This window comes from Prionailurus bengalensis, chromosome E3 (genome assembly GCF_016509475.1).
Source record: "Prionailurus bengalensis isolate Pbe53 chromosome E3, Fcat_Pben_1.1_paternal_pri, whole genome shotgun sequence".
In the NCBI taxonomy this organism is placed as follows: Eukaryota; Metazoa; Chordata; class Mammalia; order Carnivora; family Felidae; genus Prionailurus; species Prionailurus bengalensis.
In genome coordinates, this window is record NC_057357.1 from 29,433,681 (window position 1) to 29,455,804 (window position 22,124).

Here is a 22,124-nt window from a genome sequence, read left to right on the forward strand (position 1 = left end):
ACAAAAGGAAATCAACCAATCCATGTTAACTGGACTTTCTTGGAAGGTAACGTTTCCGTTCTAAGAGCAAATATGGAGGCAAAAGGTAAATGGTAATCAACTATGTCAAGTAACTGGAACCTAAATGCATAGCTTCAGAGAAGACCTATGATAACTTAGGGGAATATAACCTCCCATCAACTTTGGTATCAACAGCAAGTTAAAGGGGGATTCTTAATTCTACAAAAGCAATAGAGTTTCAGTTTAAAACTTAAAACGTTTCCCACTGCGTGTACATGTATTACTTTAAAAACAAGAAAAAATTATCAACTTAGGTAATTTTTAAGTTAGTAAATAATAAACTTACAAAGGGAACTTGAAGTCCACTCCCCCCAAAAGAAACCTAAGCTTCTCTTAAAACTGTAATTTTTAAAAAATTAATATGTAATGAACAATACTGGAATTGCAATTTTTATTTATATGGCATGACACGGGGATTGCTCACTGAAAATTTTTGGACATAGTTATCTGTTGAAGATAAAAGCAGAATTTCAACCACCACTATACAAACTTTGGAAGAGAGTCTGCGTACAAGTTTTAAATAATTTAAATAATACTAATTAAGTTACTAATTCTTAAATAATTTAAACAACTAAAGACAACGAAGAGAACTATAATGCCATTTTTTTGTAGAATGTGATGTTGACAAAGCCTACAGAAACATGTAGCATACAACCTGAGCTTTGATGCTATGAACGTAGTAATTTTCTACTAATTGATTATCATTTTCTTGAGACTTCAAGACCATGATTCAAAAAAACAATTAACAGGATACTCACGATGGGACATATCTTGCTATTATTTGCAAGGCTCTGTGACAGGTGTCAAAAGTGGCAGGAAGATCTACAAGTAGAAAAGTAAGAGTATGAGCATAACAATAAAACTGAAACCTGAGAAGTTACAAAATTTTTTTTTAAGTTTATGTATTTACTTTGGGGGGCGGGGGGGGGGGGGGACGGGCAGAGGGAGAGGGAGAGATAGAATCCCAAGCAGGCTCCGCACTGTCAGCGTGGAGCCCGATGTGGGGCTCAAACTCATGAACCATGAGATCATGACCTGAGCCAAAACCCAAGAGTCGGATGCCCAACCGACTGAGCCACCCAGGCGTCCCCAAAAGTTATATATTTTAAGCTAAAAACACCCGCTAACCAAAACTGAATCATTTACTAGCGAAATGTTAACTTGGAAGGTTTTTCTCTAACACCAGCTATCACTGTAGACTAAGTGGATTAGTTAAATAAATAATGCACTGAGGGCAGCTGATCAGACGTTCTTGCTGAAGGTCACAAAAAAATTCCATCAGAGGTTGCCATTTGCTGCTGCCTACCCATTAGAACAGCTTCAGCTCAGGTCACCATCTCGCAGTCCGTGAGTTCGAGCCCCATGTCAGGCTCTGGGCTGATGGCCCAGAGCCTGGAGCCTGCTTCCGATTCTGTGTCTCCCTCTCTCTCTGCCCCTCCCCCGTTCATGCTCTCTCTCTGTCTCAAAAATAAATAAATGTTAAAAAAAAAATTAAAAAAAAAAAGAACAGCTCCTGGCCTCACCCAGTGTTTTAACATCGAGCACGCATTCTCTAAGACACGGGCAGGTCCCTTGCTTTAATCTTCTTTATACTTACTATCATCTTCGTCATCGGAATCCGAAACATCTACGTCACCTTCTTTAATGACCACTCGTGCTTTGTGAGGGAAAAACAAAATACGTTATTCTTTTTGTCACTGACCTAAACAATCAACAGCTACACAAGAAAGTGATTTTTTCCGCTGTGCAAACTTAGTACAATAATTAAATTTACAGCCAAAAAAAAAGTCAAGTAACTTTACAGTTAAAGCTAAAATTTCTGAGTTCTAAGATTCCATTAGAATCTCATTAAGGTAAATTCCAACCCATAAAACAAACAAACAAACAAAAACACAGCAACAAATCCAGATGCTTCTACAGACATCATTATAGAGAACAGACATGCACCAAAACTGCTAAAATGCAGCTCAGAATTTTCCATGTTGGCACAATCCCCACAGTGTTCCAAGAAGTATTTTAGTAATGGGGTACTTAAAAAATGAACAATCAAAGAAAGCAAAGAACCACTTACGAGGTACAAAATGAGAAACAATCATGCTGAGACACGGTCTAAGGAAGACAGTCTGTGCTGATACAAGATTACCAAGAAAAGCCAAATACTCCTCCACCACCGTCTGACTTCTGTTTAACCATTGCAATCTCTACAGGTGGGAGGAAGAGAAAGATAAAAGAAACATGTTACTGATACAACATATTCTGTTTCCAGAGTATTGAAATCACATACTAGTCAGTAAAATAAATGGTAAACTTACCAATAAAATATTGATAAGCTGCTCAAAGTCTTTAGTCAAGTACATGATGGAAGAACGGAATTCTAACAGCCAGTTAATGATTTGGTCATCCTTAAGGCAAACAAAGAAAAGCACTTTCAAAATCACAAATCCTCTAAAATAACTGGAGGTAATACCTACCTTGCACCAGACATCTACCAATAGTATTTAAATTAGGGGAAAAAAGTCACAAACTTGCACTAAAGCCAAAACTGGAATGAAAACGTCTTAATTTGTATCAAAACAAAAGAATGTTACATTTTCTGATTTTAAAAAGTAACACAGGGATGCATTCGTGGCTCAGTCAGATAAGTGTCTGGCTCTTGATTTCGGCTCAGGTCATGATCTCACGGTTTGTGGGATCGAGCCCCCTGTCGACTCTGTGCTGACAGCATGGAGCCTGCTTGAGATTCTCTCTCTCTCCCTCTCTCTCTACCCCTCCCCTACCTGCGCACACGCTCTCTCTCAAAATAAGCAATAAACTTAAAAAAAAGATGTGCTATATAAAAATGATGGCTCCAGTACGTCATAAAATATTTTTCAGGCAATAAAATTCCTGTTCATAATAACTTTTAGTGACATGGGAAAAACTTCTAAATAAAAAGAAAACAAGCCATGTATAAAATATGCTATCAGTTAGATAAATATAAAATATCAACTATAAGGACACCTGGCCGGCTCAGTTGGTAAAACATGCAACTCTTGATCTCAACGTTGTGAGTTCAAGCCCCATGTTGGGCATAAAGCCTACTTAAAATAATAAATAAAAATAAAAATAAAAAGCTTTAGGGCACATGAGTGGTTCACTGGGTTAAGCATCGGACTTTAGCTCAGGTCATGATCTCATGGTTTGTGAGTTTGAGCCCTGCATCAGGTGAGCTCAAGCCCCACTTCTGGTGAACTCGAGCCGTACTTTGGGTAAGCCCCGCTCCTCTCTCTCCCACTTTGCACCTCAAAGGATTCTCTTTCTCTCTCTCTCTCTGCCCCTTGCTCACTTACACCCTGCCCCCACGCTCTAAAAACATAATAAAAATAATAAATTAAATATATATATATATAATATATTGTTTGTATTAACACATACACACAACATACATAAAAAACTAAGACCCTCCAATTTTGAAAGAAATGGTTAATGCTGATTAAGACTCAACACAAGAGGGGTGCCTGGGTGGCTGTCAGTTAAGCATCTGACTTTGGCTCAGGTCATGATCTCACAGTTCACGGGTGCGAGCCCTGCAATGGGCTCTGTGCTGATAGCTCTAAGCCTGGAGCCTGAAGCCTGCTTCGGATTCTGTGTCTCCCTCTCTCTCTGTCCCTCCCCTGTTCACACGCTCTCACTCAAAAATAAACATTAAAAGTTAAAAAAAAGTGAAGACTCCACCCGAGAAAGGGACATACAAATAAACAAAAGCAATGCGTTATAACCATAACAGTGGACGGTTAATAGACAGTACTATACTTACAGTAATAATGAGCAAGTGAGGGAGGGGCAGAGAGAGGGAGACACAGAATCCGAGGCAGGCTCCAGGCTCTGAGCTGTCGGCACAGAGCCCAAAGGGGGCTCGAACCCACAGACCACAAGATCATGACCTGAGCTGAAGTCAAACACCCAACCGACTGAGCCACCCAAGTGCCCCACTTCTAGTGATAGATTTTTACAGACGATATTGTACCTACAGTGATAAACCATCAACAGACAGGGCTGTACCTGCTGTTACAGACTGATACTGACAGGGAGTATCGTTCAGCAGGAAGACACCAGGCACCAGGCACGGTGCTCAATACCATGCCTCTGCATCTTTTACTAATCCTAACAATGCTGAAAATGGACTCCTGGTATTCCCATTTTACAGTTGAGGAAGCAGAGACTAAGAGAAATGAATAAGCAACCTGCCCATTCAAGAAGCTAATAAAGAGGGGCGCCTGGGTGGCTCAGTTTGTTAGGCGACTGACTTCGGCTCAGGTCATGATCTTGCAGCTTGTTAGTTCAAGCCTCGCGTCGGGTTCTGTGCAGACAGCTCAGAGCCTGGAGCCTGCTTCAGGTTCTGTTCACCCCTCTGTCTGCCCCTCCCCTGCTCACGCACTTGTGTTATCTCTGTCTCTCAATAATAATAAATAAACATTAAAAAAATTTTTAAGGGGCACCTGGGTGGCTCAGTCGGTTAAGCACCAGACTTCAGCTCAGGTCATGATCTCACGGTTTGTGGGTTCGAGCCCCGTGTCGGGCTCTGTGCTGACAGCTCAGAGCCTGGAGCCTGCTTCAGATTCTGTGTCTCCCTCTCTCTCTGCCCCTCCCCTGCTTGTGCTCTATCTCTCTCTCTCAAAAAATGAACATTAAAAAAAAATAAAAAGTAAAAAAAATTTTTCAAAAAGAAGCTAACAAAGAACCAGGTCCAGGGGCGCCTGGGTGGCGCAGTCGGTTAAGCGACCGACTTCAGCCAGGTCACGATCTCACGGTCCGTGAGTTCGAGCCCCGCATCGGGCTCTGGGCTGATGGCTCAGAGCCTGGAGCCTGTTTCCGATTCTGTGTCTCCCTCTCTCTCTGCCCCTCCCCGGTTCATGCTCTGTCTCTCTCTGTCCCCAAAATAAATAAACGTTGAAAAGAAAAAAAAAAAAAAAAAAGAACCAGGTTCAAACCTGTCTGTCTGGGTCAGAGCCTATGCTCCATCCCCTGTCCCACAATCCCTTGCTCCACTCAGGAGCTCACCACCTCTTCCCCACCTTCATCCCACCACTGACTGCTTTCCACGTGCTATTTGTGATGAACTTCATTGAGACTATTTCCTGATGAAACCCCAAGTAAGCTGGCAGTAAAATAACATAAATCACAACTCGCTTGCACTATGGTAATTTCATATGTCCACCACCATTAAGGATAAGTTAATGGTGGCTCACCAAGGTCTGAGGCAGTGAAGACAAACTAAGTCAGGTGCAAATAAAAATACATGAACTCTATCCTATCCCTGTTCCACCAAAAAAAAAAAAAAAAAAAAAAAAAAGTGCAACAAAATTATAAAGATAACATTTAAAAAGCTCCATTTTTTAAAGTAACCTAGTCAGTCTTTGGTGCTTTAGTACTGAACCATTATTAGAAGCAAATTGCGGGGCGCCTGGGTGGCGCAGTCGGTTAAGCGTCCGACTTCAGCCAGGTCACGATCTCGCGGTCCGGGAGTTCGAGCCCCGCGTCAGGCTCTGGGCTGATGGCTCGGAGCCTGGAGCCTGTTTCCGATTCTGTGTCTCCCTCTCTCTCTGCCCCTCCCCCGTTCATGCTCTGTCTCTCTCTGTCCCAAAAATAAATAAAACTTTAAAAAAAAAAAAAAAAAAAAAAAAAAAAAAAAAAAAGAAGCAAATTGCTTCCAACACTCTCTGAACTAACATAGACACAACTGATGCATTTCTTAGTATGCCAAGACACCAAGAAGTGCTGGTAAAAAAATACAGTGGGACAAAGAAAATGGTCCCTGGAACCTACAGAAGAACACGAGGATAAGGGAAAGCTTGAGACAGGGCCACCTCTGCTGTCAGTCTCTGGTGGCTACATCCTCACAGAGGGACAAGCACGTATTCAGAAAACCAATAGTACAGCTATGGCTGGAGTAGATGGTAAGCAAGCCAACAGATAAATCTGGGAATCGAGGGGGGGACAGATAAATGACGGAAGTCCTTGTAAGTCGGATTTGTAACTAGGAAGATCTGCTGGAAGGGTGGGAAATGGAGTGAACCAACACCTACGTGCTTAGAGAGAACCAAGGAAAATTCCAGTAAAGAAGACACTTCAGCTGCATCTTAAAGAGTAGGAGTTTAGTAGGTAAAGCAGTAACAACAGTGAACACTAATACAGTAATCACCGTGCCAGGCACTATTCTAAGATTTTAACACATACTAACTCATTTAATCCTTACGACCATTCCACGAGTACGTGACACCATTGGTTCCCATCTTACAGATGGGGGCACTGAGGCACGGAAGTGCAGTAAATCTGCCCTCAGCCACAAAGCCAGCATGGGAGGGGAGGCCATGTAGCCAGAGCCCATGCTCAAATAGATAGCAAATAAAGCAGATACAGAGGACCTCTCCCAGCCACGAAGAAAAGGCACATGCAAAGAGATAAAGATGAAAAGAAGTAATGCTCCACGTGAGTTGTAGAGGTTACCTAAATTAATTAATTTAATTAAATTTTAAAAAGCTGAAAAGAGGCAAATTCATGGAATAAAGTATCTAGTGAGGATTGAACAGAGAAACAATGTCGTAGACCATGCTAAGAAGCTGGTTCTGTGTGAAAAAGGCATGAAGTTTTCTGGCAGGATGGTGCCCTATTTTAGAGATGCCTCAGGCTGCACTGTGGAGGGTAAAATTGGTGGGGGGGTGGAGGTAGGGGTGAGGGGTAATGTGACATAGAGAAGTGGAACCTAGGTAAGCTAAAGGAATTAAGGGAAGAATCCAGACAAAAAAGCACCAACAATGCAAGAAGCCTTTAAGGATATTTTTTTTTTCCCAAAGGCCCTGGTAAATCAATGGATACAAGGGGTGAGAAAAACCCCAAGGTTCCTCGCTCAAGAATTAGGTAAGCAGTAAATCGGTTAAGCACATAAAGAAGGTTGCAGAGGAATGGGTTTGGGAGAGAGAAAATGCTAAGTTTGGGGCATCAGTATTACTTATGGGCTGGCAGTTAAAAAACCAGTCTAGGGCCCACAAGAGCCATGTGAGCTCTAGATGCAAATTTGGAAGTTATGAGGACAAAGGTAAATTCCAAAGCTTAAAGAGCCTAAGGAGATCACACAGGAAGAATCTTTAGAATGAGGAAAGGGTCAAGTTTGGAAACCTAATCAACACCAAATTTAAGAACCCATCACAATAGCGATTGGACATAAGTGATAAGAAGACCGTAAGATCCTAGAAACCAAAGGAAATTTAAGAAGTGGGCAGCCGAAGGGGCCTGGGTGGCTCAGTCGGTTAGACATCCAACTCTTGATTTCAGCTTAGAGCATGAACATGCGGTTCGTGAGTTCGAGCCCCACACTGGCCTCCAAGATGACAGTTTGGTCGGCCCGCTTGGGATTCTCTCCCTGCCCCCGCCCCACCCTTCCCTCATTCTCTCTCTTTCAATATAAATAAATAAAACCTAACAACAACAAAAAAGTGGGCAGCTAACAGTGTCAACTGCTACAAGGAATTAGTATGAGGCTTGAAAAAAAGTCCACTGAAACGAGCAGGGAAGAAACCACTAGTAATAGGTCACAGTAATCACCGCAGCGGATCTCACAGGGGATTAAAACACGCATGAGCAGTGAGACAGTTTGAGCTGTCACCAGGAACAGTTAACAACCACAAAGCCCTTTGTGTCAGGAGCTGTTCCAAGTGATTCTCGTGTATTGACTCCCTGGATCCTCTAAAACGTCTGCACTTAAAATACCTCTATTGTTTTCCTGACTTTATAAAGATGAGAAACACAGGCAGTGAGTTAAACAAGCTGCCCAAGATCACACACTGGGCAACCACAGAGGAAGGATTTTTATCCCAGGCAATCTGACTGCCATGGCCATTCTTCCCAAAACTGGGCAAGAAGGGAAGAAAAGGGAAATGAAATTTCCTGAGTTGTGACGAGATGACAGGTTTGTATCTAGAAAGGTGCACCTCTTGAACTTCTTGCACCATCTGCAAAGACGCTAAACAGAGCAGCTGCTTGAAAGGTAAGTCATCTTTTGTTCTTGTTGTAGCAGCGGAGAGATGTGAGAGCTGCATGCGGCACAGAGGAAAGAGGCTCTAGGAAAGACGGGCCCCGGGGGCTCAGCCGGTAGAGCTCCGACTTCAGCTCGGGTCATGATCTCACGGTTCAGGAGTTCGAGCCCCACATCAGGCTCTGTGCTGACGGCTCAGCACAGAGCCTGGAGCCTGCTTCGGATTCTGTGTCTCCCTCCCTCTCTGCTCCTCACTCGTGCTCTGTCTGTCTCTCCCTCTCCCTCAAAAATAAACGTTAAAAAAAATAAGAAAGGAAAGATAAAGCAGGGATTCTCAACCTGAGGACTACCAACATTTAGGACTTGATAATTCCTTGTCGTGGAGGGCTGCTCTGTGCATTCGGTGCTGGATGTTTCAGTGGCATCCTTGTCATCCCCTCCCTAGATGCCAGTAGTACCCACTCCCTCCCCCCACGTGACAACCAAAAATGTCTCCAGTTCATCACCAAAAGTGCCCCGGGGGCAAAACTGCTCTTGGTTGAGAACCACTGCATTAAAGTGAGGATCACACAGAGAGCCAGTTCTAGAGGATGGAATAGGACCAAACGCACAAATTAAATCCATGCAAAATGGCAAGAACTTTGCTAATGATCAAACATAAATTAATTACCTTTATGTCTGGATCTGACAGCTGGTTCTTCAACAACTCAAAGTCATTTGTTTCACCCTAAACAAGGACCAAAAAAAAAAAAAAAAAGTAGTTTTGCTTGCTGCAGTTTGCTATTAAAAATCAAGAGCAGGACTTTTAATTCTTACAAAAGGAACAGCGTAACATTCACACATCAATTGTGGATTATAAAATTGTAACTACAAACATTTAAAAACTCATGTTAGTGGAGCTGGACAGCTTGGAAAAAAAGAAAATGACTACTAAAAAGCTGTTCACCTTCAGACCTACTTGCGTCCTGACATCTGAAGATCACATTCGATACAAGATACCATCCATTTGCGTATTCGCACTTAAATGCTTATATATATGAAAACAAATATTTATATTTTCCCTCCATCGCTGAGATTTAACAGAATCCCTTCTCAACTACCACAAAACCAGACCAAAAACAAACAAAAAACCAAACCCCTCTTGGAGAGCTGGTTTACTGTCCCAAAGCAATGCTTAGGTAATTCTTTCAGAAATAAAACACTCTGACCTAAGGATTTTTATTCCAGCACTTGCTAGAGTTTTTTTAAAGATGCTACATAAATGGAACATTTGAAGATATGAAACCTCAGCAAAGAGGTTATCTGAGCTGACAACGTCATGCTGTTATTAAATAACTGACTTCAAACCGGTATCTAAATTCATTTTATTATGTCTACGTGACTGTTGTATAATGGCTACAACTGTATCCTGACCCACCAAAACCAAACCTCCCGGTGTCAATTATATCTCAATTAAAGCAGGGGGCAAAAAGCCACCAAACCTCATGTTATCGCCTCTTACCTTTTTGTACTTCAACAAGACTTCTGTCACAGTCCCACCAAACCGAACGGTTTTTCTTGGAGGAGAATTGAAGAAATCATTCTCTAACGTGAGCATATCTGAAAGTCTATAGAACCAAGATAATCATACTATTACACGCAGGGCAGAGAATAAGAAAAAATCAGAAGAGCCAACGTTTACTGAGCCAACATCATTCAGTGGGACTACCGCTAAAGCCTCCTAACTGGCTTCCTTGCTTCCACTCTAACCTCCACCGTTCTTCGTTCAATGACCTAATGATCTTCCCCAAAATTGCATCATGCTATCCTACCCTCCCTGTTAAACTCTCCAAAGGTTTCCCACCTCACTTAAAATACAAATCCAGGGGCGCCTGGGTGGCACAGTCGGTTAAGCGTCCCACTTCAGCCAGGTCACGATCTCGCGGTCCGTGAGTTCGAGCCCCGCGTCGGGCTCTGGGCTGATGGCTCAGAGCCTGGAGCCTGTTTCCGATTCTGTGTCTCCCTCTCTCTCTGCCCCTCCCCCGTTCATGCTCTGTCTCTCTCTGTCCCAAAAATAAATAAACGTTGAAAAAAAAATTTATAAAAAAATATATATATATACAAATCCAAGCTCTCGGTCCGGGTCTTCAAGGTCCTTTAATAGTCTGGCCCCTGCCTACCTCTGACCTCATCTCCAGCCACTTAACATACTGCAACCATAGTGTCCTTTCTATTCTTCAAACTTGCCACGCTGATTCCCATTCCTTTTGCTGTTCGCTCTCTATCAGAAACACTCATCCTCCAGATACGGACACAGCTGGACTCTCGTCTTCCCTCCAACTGAAGCTCAAATGTCAGAGAGACGATTAAAGTACCCATCCTCTCTCTCCTGGTCCCCGGTTTACCTCTTCACGGCAGATCATCACTGCCTGAAACCATCCCTTTCCGTTATTTACTGGCCTCTTCACTGTCTTTCCCTCCTGAGATTGTAAGCTCTGTTGAGAGCAGAGATGTTGTCTCTTTTGATAGACTACTGTCTCCAGGGTCTAACACAGAGAGAGTATAGGTGCTTAATAAACACCATAAATGATACTATGCTAAGTGTTTTACAAAGTTTTCTTCCTTCAAATAGAGCAGAGTGGGGGGGGGGGGGACCACACCAGTATCCTACTAACGACTCTCAAAGCCAAACCCCAAAATGTTTTATGGGGGTTAGGGGCTTTAAAAGTGGAAGACAGACTGTTAAGAAAACGTGTATGCGAAAACAAATTTCAAACACCAACAAAAAATTAAGAGTCGGTTTGCCATTAATGATAGCATTCGCTTGATGATTCAAACAGCCCAGGGAATTCTTTCCAAATCTACGTGAAGAAAAGGGAGGAATGAGGTAGTACCCAGGCCTGGGACGCTAGGCGGGAGCCCACTGGGGAGAAAAGACCCTTGAACGGAGAACAGATGCATTTTCCCAGCTCCTCTCCCACCTTTACTACCCACTTAAGGGCACGGGCTCACTCTCGAGAACTTGAGATGACCCTCTACCGTTGCTCCCAGGACTCCTTCAGCTCTGCCCCAGGCACTGTCACATTCGCTTTCCTAACCCCGATCCTGAGCTTTGGCCCCAGATGCGCAGATGGAAGCGTCCCGGACTCTCACCCGGTCCTCGACGCCCCCAGCGTCTTGACTGCAGACGCTGAGGCTGCCGCATCTCCCGGCAACCGCGTGTGAAGCAGCGGGGCCGCCATTGGGCCCGACAAGCGCGACGACTGCGCCTCTCCCCGGAAGTCGTGGGCCTTCTAGCCGCCCCTGTGGCCCGGAAGACGTGCGCGCGAGCGGCGGCCTTCAGCCAATCAGGAGCGCCATGGGACCGCTCCGTGATCCCGGCGGGCTAGAGCGCCGCCGAAGCTTTCTCCTCCCCGCCCTGCCTCCAGGCCCCTCCTCTCAGTTGGAGGACTTTCCCCGCCTCGCCAGGTGTGGCTGTGAGAGCGGCCAAGGCGCTGCGAGAAGAGAGATCTTTGGCAGCTCCGGCCAGCCCTGAGGGTCCCGAAGGAAGGGCAGGGACCGTTAGTGGACCCCTACTGGTCGGGTGCCACGAGTATTATCTTTTTGGAGTCAAAGCATCCCTTAGTCAAACTGAAGAAACCAAAGCTCTGGTTAACACCAGCACGCAGAGACAAGGGGCAGCCGGGATTCGAACTAGGCTGCTCCACCCAGCATCTAGTGGGGGGTGGGGGAGGGCTCTATACCCTCTGCGCTATCCTCACAGACTTTGGAACTAATCTTATCTTTGCGGAAACTGAGGTTTGACGGAGCGATTTACCCAGAAAACTCAGCTGAAATCAGAGAGGAGTCAGTTTTCAAGAGGCGTTAGTCCTTGAACTTAAATTTTTTTTTTAATTTATTCATTAATTGTGAGACACAGAGATAGAAAGCATGAGTAGGGAAGGGGCAGAGAGAGGAGAGGAAGTGAGAATCCCAAGCAGGCGCTGCACCGCCAGTGCAGAGCCCAACGCCGGGCTCCATCCCGCAAGCTATGAGATGATGACCTGAGCTGAAATCCAGGGTCCTCAGTAGCTTAACCCAATGAGCAACCCAGGAGCCACTGAACTTACATTTTTAAGGGAGGTCCAGGGGTCCGCCAGACCTGCTGCAAGCAGGGAAGGGTCTTTTAGTATAGGGAAGGGCAGGGCCCAAGGCACGGTGGGGGGGGGAAGGAAGCAGAGGGAGCCCCTCCCCTTAGTTTCTAAGAATGGAAAATGTTGCAACCTTCGGAAACTGTATAGAATTACCAAAAGGACATTAAGCCAGCTACAGCGACTTGTTACATATAAAGCACTGTTCGATTTTGCAACAGTGTAAAATAAGTAACTCTCTGCCAACTCTATAAGGCACCACCATTTCTTACCCCACTGGTTTAGGGTTCCTTCAGAATGTTGGGCAGAGATTTTCAGTGTCCTGAGAGCAGGGGAAATTGTACCCTAGCTCACAAAGATTCCTCAAGACAGCTGTTGAAGTGGGAATCTCTTCCCCTCCATCCCCAAAGCAGAGGGGGAAAAAAAAAATCACAATTCGTTGGAACTCTCATACACTGTCAGAAGCTTAACTCTGCACGGCCAAGCAATTTGACAATTACTTATCCTTTCATTTTTTTCAAGTCTGACATCCACGAAAGGGTGTAAGTTAAGAGCTCCCGGGTGGCTCAGTGGGTTAAGCGTCCCACTCTTGATTTCAGTTCAGGTCATGAACTCATGGTTCATGAGTTCAAGGGCCGCGTCAGGCTCCATCCTGACAGCGCGAAGCCTGCTTGGGATTCTCTCTCCCTCTCTCTGTTCCCCTCCCCTGCTTGTGCACTCTCTTTCTCAAAATAAACTTAAAAAAAGAGAGAGAGAATATAGTTAATCTAAGTTATAAAACATAATAAAATAAATACCTGTGAATGAACGTACCACCCAATTTATGAAACAGAACATTAACCCTTACTATGGAAGCTTCCTGTGTGCTCCTCCCAGGTCCCACCTTCTCCCTGCTTCCTCCTAAAGATAATTACTATCCTAACTTTTTAAAACCATTTCAACTTTTCTTTAGGTAATTACTATATATATATATATACACACACACATATATATACATATATATATTCCTAAACTACATATATGCTTTTGCTTGTCTTTCCATCATAAAATTATCTCCATTCTGCATTATACCTTCTACTGGTTCATCCCATTCCTGTTATATTAGTTGTTTCTCGCCATGTAGCATTCATCCATTATATGAATATCCCACAATTTATATTTCCATTTTCCTATCACCAACATTTAGATTATTTTTTCCTCCCCCCTCCAATTATGTACATTGCTGTGAATATGCTTCTACAGTCTCCTGAATCATGTGTGTGAAAATTTTTCCAAAGTAGAATTGTTGGCTTAGAGGGCATATAAGACATGTTGAGTTTTCCAAAGTGGTTGTGCCAATATACATTCTCAGAAATATCTCCTTAAATTTGAGCACAGCTCCTTCCTTATTTTCCCAAAGCACAGTGAAGACTAAGCTTCCATGTTAAAAATTTTTCAGCGGAAGCTTCATCATAATATAAGGAAAATCTGAAAACTAAACGGCTTAATTCACTGTTGGGAGTTCTTTGATCATGTCTCTTCATTGAAGATTCTCGATTCAGTTACCCTCTTCCATGGGCCAACTCATCTTGCCTTTTTTATCCAGTCTTGCCTTCCCTGGAGTCCCATCTCTTTTGGTCTCCAGCTCTAATCTAAGAAGGTAAAGGCTGGAGCACCTGGCTGGCTCAGTCAGTAGAGCACGGGACTCTTGATATCAGGGTCATGAGTTCAAGCCCCACGTTGGGCATAGAGATTACTTCTGGAAGGGAGGGAGGGAGGGACCTCCAAATGAGTAACAGAAAGGCAAACAAGTATTAACACACAGCATGTAAAGACAGCCTTGCCCACAATGTGGTTGTTCTTATACATCACTGAGCATTGTACTTGTTCATAATTGTTCTGAGCTTCTTCATTCCAGGATGAATTTTTGCTTTACTTTCATACACCCAGAAGACCCATTAAACTGTTTTTCAGAAGAGCGGCCTTCCCCTAGAGATGAATTTTACAATCATCCCTAGAATGGTTCTGTTGGTTAAAGTTTCTTGGCCTGAAAGTAACAGAAACTATCTCAAGAGGGCTTAAGCAGAAAAGAATTTGATACTAATGATACACGGATGTCTTAAGGCAACAGAAAGTAATTTCTCATTGGCCAAGTTTGAGTCGAGTGCCCTTCTCTAACTCAATCGAGAGAGGTGAGGTCATAGTGTACCAAATGGCTTCCAATGAATACTTGCTACGGATGAGAGGTAGTTTATTTATTTTGAGAGAAAGCCCGCGTGTGCTTGAGCAGGGGAGAGGCAGAGAGAGGGAGAGAGAGAGAAGCCCAAGCAGGCTGTGCGCTGTCAGCGAAGAGCCGGACAAGGAGCTGGAACTGTGAGATCATGACCTGAGCCAAAATCAAGAGTCGGCTGCTTAACAGACTGGCCCCCCCAGGCGCCCCTAACCATTTCTAAACATAGCGCCCAGTAGTGTTAGCTACATTCACAATGTTGTGCAACTACGTCCAGAATTCTTTTCACCTGAAACTTGATGCCAGTAAACAACTTCCCCTTCTCCCCTCCCCCCAGCAACCACCATTCTTTCTATCTCTATGAATCTGATTCTGTCATATGAGAAATGTCATAGAAGTGGAATCATACAGTATTTGTCTGGCTGTGACTGGCTTACTTAGCTGGATTACTTCACTTCCGTTATTCTTTTTTTCCAAATATCTGCCATGCGTAGTCTTTCAGCCTGAGTTAATTATTTTAAGTTATAACACAGAAATATAAAATATAAATTTTAAATATAATATAGAAATTATAATATAGAAATATAATACAGAAATACCAAAGCATGGGACAGAAAGGGGGAAGAAATACAAAACAGCTAAAGTTTTTGGGAGTTTTGATCAAAAGTATCGTACCACCTGAAAACATGCTTTTGCCTATAATGGAAATCTCTAAAGAAAACTATCCCGATTTTAGAGCATTCTTGCATAAATAACCTACTGATACAAAGAAAGAATGTAAGAAGGCACTCTCAAATGAATTTTATTTGATTACCAATAAAATGTACAACCCAATCAGATTTTAAAAGCCTTGGGAAAAATAAAAATCCTTGGGAAAATGGGAAATTCATGTTCACTAAATGAAATGAACATATAAATATAAATTGTAGCATGTTACAATGCATTGATTGTGTTGACTTTTCTATTAGTTAATGAGGTCACAAAGTAATCTTAAATTCAGAGTTACATTTTCCACTGTCCGTTTCTGTGGGGACTACACTTACTTCCGTCTTCACCCAGAGTTTGTGAGGCATTATTTTCTACTTGGAATTCTCTCACAAGAAGTCTATTTTAAAAAACAACTTTTTTTAAACACAAAGATCATTTAGAATAGCATAGTTTATTATGGCTTAAGATTCTGGCAATAACTTTATGATCTGAAGCTGGAAAATCCTCCCCAACACTGACACACGTACACTTGGCAAAGGCCGTCTAGTAGGCCCACTGGCCTGAGAGAGATCAGCACTCCACATGGAGGTTTCTGAAACGAGGTTAAGAGGTAAGTACCTGTGCTTTTATAAAGTTGGCACTTAAGTCTGTAGAAACACTGGTGATTCTGGAAAGAAAAAAGCAATTTGTGTTTGAGATGAGATTTATAAACAGAGTGGAACAAAAAAATTACAGAGTTCTCTCTGGGAACACAGCTTTCAAAAGAGCCACCCACAGACTGATGTGGGGTGTTACAGCTCAAGTTACAACTGGCGGGCTTACGAAGAACGCTTTTTAATAACTTTGACTTGAAAGGAAAGCTTATCATCTACGCCTTATAACAAATCACACATCAATTATACCTCAATTCCGGCTCCAATGGAGCCCACCTCTGATTGTTAGGACAAACAAGACAATCCCTGTACATTACTTAGTACAGTGTGTAGTGTATTATAACACCCAATAAATGTTAGCTGTTGTTATTGACAAATGCCCCAAGCGCATCTTAATTCAAAATGGGAATATGATGATAAATATAACAGGGGCTCCTGGCTGGCCCAGTTGGTAGAGTGTGTGACTCTTCATCTTAGGGCCCCGAGAACAAGCCCCACGTTGGGTGTGGAGACTAGTTAAAAAAATAAAAATTTAAAAATTTAAAAATAATTTAAAAAGAAGAGATAAATAAAACAAAGGTGAATAAGATCTTCATGGTCTAAAAGATACCATGACTAATTAAGGGCTAATAAGTCCTCTGAGGATAAAAATATTTTTCTTTAAGTACCTCGTGAACTACAGAGCAATTTTTTTTATTATTCTAGATCAGGGTTCCTCAATCTCACAGTAATAATGGTTTGGGTGGAATAATTCTGTGTTGGAACGGGCCAGCCAGGGCACTGTGTTTTGCAGCACCTCTGGTCTCTACCCACCAGATATCAGGAGCGCCCCTCCTCAACTCTGCATCTTTCTGTTGCTGGGGACTATCACTGTGAGTTCAAAGGCCAACGTGGGCATCAGTTTCCACCCCTGCTCCCCTCAGAGCTCCCGATGCCTGCCTGTCTGGCCAGTGTCTGCTCAGGGCCTGAACATCACCATCTACACATTCTAGACTCCACTAGGGGCAAATGCCAGGCACCAAACAGTGGAATCGCAATCTGGGAGTCAAAGACTCTGGAAATCACCCCCTCTCAGGCCAGCGGAACAAGAGATGGCCAGGTTCCCTGAAAGATCAGTGCTCTTAGATGAAAGCCTCCAGATGACTCAACGGGAGTCAGAGGAACTATGCAACCTACCCACACACACTGGGGGCCGTTTTCTTTTCTCTCTCGGTATATAAGCAATCACATAATATCCTTGATTTTGCCTTTTGGCCCACGGAGCCTAAAATACTTACTGTCTGGGTCTTTATAGAAAAAATTTGTCAACTCTTGTTTTAGGTAAGTATCTTACGGTCAATATAGAGAAATGTGTCATAACATTTGGTGTTCATTCTACCTGACGACATCTTTGTAGCAAAAAAAGGGGTGGGGGGTGTGCCTGGGTGGCTCAACTGGTCAAATGTCTGACTCATGGTTTCGGCTCAGGTCATGATCTTCTAGTTCGTGAGTTTGAGCCCGGCATCAGGCTGTCTGCTGTCAGCACAGAGCCCACTTTGGATCCTCTGTACCCCTCTCTGCCCCTCCTCTGCTCTCTCTGTCTCAAAAATAAGTATTTTTAAAAAGGATTTTATTTATTTTTATTTTTATTTTTTTAATTTTTTTTTCAACGTTTATTTATTTTTGGGACAGAGAGAGACAGAGCATGAACAGGGGAGGGGCAGAGAGAGAGGGAGACACAGAATCGGAAACAGGCTCCAGGCTCTGAGCCATCAGCCCAGAGCCCGACACGGGGCTTGAATTGACAGACCGCGAGATCATGACCTGGCTGAAGTCGGACGCTTAACCGACTGCGCCACCCAGGCGCCCCTTTTTAAAAAGGATTTTAAAAGAAGTTATGTGCAAGTAAATAAACATCTGAAAGTGTTTTCCAAGATGAATGCCCATGGAGCCTACACTTGGATTAGAAACTGTTGCTAATGTCTAAGAGGCCTGTTTTCAGCTTAGAACTGGTAAAGACCTTAGAATTATTATCTAATTATTGGCCTACTGCCATTACCTTACAACAGAGACCACAGGTAGAATTATAACACATCTTATCTTTCTTTTTTTCTCTTTTTCTTTTTTTTAAGTAGGCCTCATCCCCAGCACAGAGCCTAACAAGGAGGGGCTTTAACTCATGACCCTGAGATCAAGACCTGAGCTGAGGTCAAGAGCCCAAGGCTTGGAGCCCCTGGGTGGCTCAGTCGGTTTAGTGTCCAACTCTTGATTTCAGCCCCAGGTCATGATTCCAGAGTCATGGGATGGAGCCCCATGTCAGGCTCCACTACTTGGGATTCTCTTTTTCTCTCCCTCTGCCTCTCTCCCCTGCTCACGATCTCTGTCTCTCTCTCTCTCAAATAAAAACATAAAAATAAAAATAATTCAAAAGCTTTAAAGAAAAAGAGTCAGAGCCTTAACCAAATGGGCCGCCCAGACGCCCCCACACATTATCCTTCTTAACAGGCCTAAAGAAGAAAGAAATTAAGTGTTTGACTTCCACAGAATATTCAGTTGTTACCCCTCGCCCCCCTTCCCCCTGGAAATGAAAGCAACCAATATGAAATAACCTTCTTGGATAACATGTTGATAGCATTTAAACAGGGAGCATTAACATAACCTCAAAATACTGCTCTGCTCTGTACTCTCCCCACCTCCAGAGCAGGTAATTTATGGAACAGGATTAGAGAAAAAGATCAGGAAATTGATACTCAGCAGTGAATACCATTATGACAGCACTTAACCCACTGAGCAGGGTCACCAATTTTGACCTTCACATGACCTTTTCTACCTTTCTAATTGACAGAAGGTTGAGGAGTTAAGTGGAATTGGTCCTCAATAGCCTCAAGCATAGAGTTCATCAAACAGGTAAGCACAGAGGGTCTTGTGATCTAGTGGAAAGTTCATGGGATTTAGTACAAATAGCCAAATGTTTTCCAAACTTCAGGATCATTCAACCTTCACTATACAATTAATTTTTTACCTTTAAGTTGGCTCATGTAAGTGTTTGAGTTTTTTTGGTCTTGTTTTGTTTACTTAACTATGAAAAGTTACTTACTTTACTTATACTGTGAAAAGCAATTGGCACTATTGTAAATAGAAAAACCAGTTATTACTTGGCATAAATAGAAGTTACCCATTGAAATAACTTTAACACACACGGTATTAAATCCTAGCTGGGTACAGTTGTTGCCTACCAAAGCATAAGAGAGGTGCTGGAGATCACGAACCCCAAACTAAGGATGTTCTCCTGGACAGAATCAAAAGGACCACAAAAGAATTTAAAGGGGGATAACTTCCCCCCTGGAGGACTTGTTGCTATTTAATGCTGTGCCCCTGTACTGCCCACAATCATCCTGTTTCAGAAACATTGCCAAGTCCCTTTCCCCACCCCACCCACAGCTCCTGGTGGAATATCTTACTTACCACCCTGTCCTTAGTAAGCCTAAATAAGAGAAATCGATCTCACTCTGGGGGTGAGCAGGTAAAGCTTTAACAACACTGTTCCACGCACAGCACTAGGTTTCAAAAACCTCCCGAAGTCCAAAAGATCTAATCCATGCAGGAACAGACCACTTCACCTCCACTTGCCTCATTTTTTTTTTTTTTTCCAACAGAAGGGACTGAGGAAACCAGCAGAACACAGACCTGGAAACAATCAAGGAATACTACTTCCAAAGGCACTTACTTGGCAAAGGCCTGAGCAGCCACTCGGATGGCTGGGGTCTGGTTCTGTACTAGGGAGGGTGACTTCTCATCTCTGAGGCAGGGACAGGTGTGTTCTCAGGGAGCACTGACTGCTGGGCCTGGGACCCAGGGGGTGGAGATGTGGTGGCAGGGGGTTCCTGACTCAGCTCCTGGCTCGCTGGTAGTGGAGTCTCAGAAGCCTGTGCAACTGGCTTCTGAAACTCCTGGGCAGACGCAGACTGGCTGGGAGTCATCTGGCTGGGAGTCATCTCTCGAACTAAAGACATGATGCTCTGGGGGTCCTGCTGGGTGTGACACAGGGCCTGAAAGTCCGGGACAGCAAGGGAGAGCCGCAGGTCCACAGTTTGGTTCTGAAAAGACTGGGATGACAGAAGCTGGATCACAGACACAGGGGTGCTCAGGGCCTGGGCTTGCGGAGCCAGAGCAACTGGAGATGTAGTTTCAGAGACCAGAGAAAGATTCTCAGTCTGGCTCTGTGAGGCTAGGGGGGCTTGGAGGTGGCTCTGTGAGGCTGCAGACAACAGCCGGTAGCTTTGAGAGGCCAAAAGGGCCTGGAGGTTGCTCTGCGCAGGTGCTGGCACCAGGGGATGACCCTGAGAGGCCACGGGCACCAAGAGGTGGCTCTGAGTGGCCATGGGCACCAAGGGTTGGCTCTGCGTTGGCAGAGACACCAAGGACTGGCTCTGAGAGGCAGGGACGAGTCCAGGTTGACTCATGGAGGTCGAGGGGGCAGCGGGCAGACTCTTAGAAGCCAGGATGGGCGCAGCCTGACTGCCGGAAGCCAAGGAGGCCGCAGGCTGACCCGCAGTGGCAAGACTGACTGCAGGCTGGATCCTCAAAGAACGCACAGCTGGAGGCTGGCGGGCGGAGGCCCAGGGGACTCCGTGCTGGCTCCTGAAGGGGAGGACGGCTGGGGCCCGAGGCCGGTCGGGAGGAGACACAACGAACTCAGGCGGCCCCAGATGCGTGGATGACGATCCCTTCACGAACCCTGGCAGCCCGGCCCCAGGGCCTGGGGAGCGAACTCCCTCGGAACTTCCGACCGGTTCAGGTTTGGGGCCCAGGTCCTCTCCGCGCAGGTCTTGCGTGTCGCCGCTCTCCTGGACACTTTGCGTCGCGTCTTTGTCCTCGTCCTCCTTCTCCAGCCGGTTTTCGAGCTGGCCCGTGACGGTCATATCCAGCGAAGCAACGGTCTGAAGGAACCTCCTGCGGCTGCAGCGCCGCCGGAAGCCCCTCAAGTTCCGGGACACGTTGCAGATGGTGAGAGAGAAGCGGTGGCTGACCGTCTGGCTTAGCGCGTCCACCATGGTGGAGGAGAGCACGTGGAAGGGCCTCTTCGAGGGCTCTTCCGCAGTCAGTTCGATGTTGCCGGTGTACCAGAAGACCCACCACAGCAGGCTGAGAAAGATGATGATGGAACCCAGGTAGAGCAGCAGGTCGGAGAAGACCAGGCGCGCGAAGACCCCGGTGAACAGCACGGTCGCGCCCACCGTGTCGAAGGCGACGCCCAGCCAGAAGAAATGCCTGCAACGGCCGAGGCCCGTCCGCTTCCGGGTCTCCTCCACGGAGTTTCTTGAAAGCTCCATGCGTTGCCACTGTCGCCGCCGCCAGGTCCGCAGAGGAGACCAGCCCGCCACCCTCCGGTTGTGGCCTCTGGGTCGCCATGGCAACGCCCCTGACCGGGGTGGGGGGTAGAGTGGGCGGGGCGAGAGGAAAAAAGAAGCCGCCTGTTACCTGCCGTGAGAAAAAAAAAAAAAAAAAAGGGCGGGGGCACCGCCCAAGCGAGGGGCGCATGCGCCGTGCATCCCGTCGCCCGCGCGCACGACCTCTCCGCATGCGCAGTGTTTCCGCCCAGTGCGTCTCTCGCGTTTCCCCAGCATCAGGACCCGAACGTGGGGAATTTCGCTCTGGCGCCGGTGGTCTCTGTCCCGCTTTCGGCGGGTGAAGTGCTGCGTTCCGCTCCCCACCCCCTGCCTTTGAGGGCCCGGGCGAGCTTTGAAGGAGAGCAAAGGTCAAGGACCCTCTTCTAGTAACTTCGCCCGCAGCTGGGAGTACAGCGTGGTCCCAGGTGCTGCCACCTCCTGAGGAGTTAATGGTGTCCTTTGTTTTGGTGAAGAAGCGGCTAGATTAGGATCTATTGTTAGAGCTTAATTCCCATCTTATCTATTTGCTGGTAGTTACGTTCTTGCCAGTTAACCGCACACCTAGAAGTGAATTCTCTGAGGGTTTTTCCACTCTCCATTGTCTTTCCTTTTATTGTTACCATTTTTGTTCACCTGTTGGCCCTGGTCCCTGGGGATACTTAAGTATCAGCGTTTCCCACTCTTCCCAACAGAGTAAGGTAGGTAAACTGTGTCAAAAATAGGAACACCGACGGGAGCCCGAAAACCACAGTAGATTAAAAATGAGTTCATTGGAACCTTGGGAATTGGGCGTGAGAAAATTAAAACCAGCGTAAGACCTGGTGTCATTCAGGTTCTGTTAATAAAAAGTCACAGCCAAGCACCGGCCCCTGGTCTCTAAGTTGCTAAAGGTGGAATTTTTTTTTTTTATGATCTTTTATTTAAAAATACATTAGATGGGGGCGCCTGGGTGGCGCAGTCGGTTAAGCGTCCGACTTCAGCCAGGTCACGATCTTGCGGTCCGTG

At 45.0% G+C, this 22,124-nt stretch overlaps 2 protein-coding genes across 3 annotated transcripts in view; both read right to left on the minus strand.

Moving 5' to 3' along the window:
• RRN3 (RRN3 homolog, RNA polymerase I transcription factor) overlaps positions 1-11,339 on the minus strand; it is a 32,280-nt gene extending 20,941 nt beyond the window's left edge. For both annotated transcript variants that reach the window (XM_043560481.1, XM_043560480.1), the window contains exons 1-7: positions 11,204-11,339; positions 9,573-9,678; positions 8,742-8,798; positions 2,373-2,462; positions 2,132-2,261; positions 1,658-1,717; positions 819-882 (exon numbers count right to left, since the gene is read on the minus strand). In XM_043560481.1, coding sequence (XP_043416416.1) covers positions 819-882; positions 1,658-1,717; positions 2,132-2,261; positions 2,373-2,462; positions 8,742-8,798; positions 9,573-9,678; positions 11,204-11,292 — 596 coding nt within the window. In that variant the 5' untranslated portion in view covers positions 11,293-11,339. The remainder of the gene's footprint in view (positions 1-818; positions 883-1,657; positions 1,718-2,131; positions 2,262-2,372; positions 2,463-8,741; positions 8,799-9,572; positions 9,679-11,203) is intronic.
• A 3,836-nt stretch (positions 11,340-15,175) lies between these two features.
• LOC122471639 (mediator of DNA damage checkpoint protein 1-like) lies at positions 15,176-21,233 on the minus strand. The gene is made up of 2 exons (XM_043560482.1): positions 19,457-21,233; positions 15,176-15,764 (listed from the first exon to the last, which is right to left on the minus strand). Exon 1 carries the CDS (start codon positions 21,060-21,062, stop codon positions 19,506-19,508), a length of 1,557 nt encoding a protein of 518 aa, XP_043416417.1. The 5' UTR covers positions 21,063-21,233; the 3' UTR covers positions 15,176-15,764; positions 19,457-19,505.
• Positions 21,234-22,124: the final 891 nt, after the last annotated feature.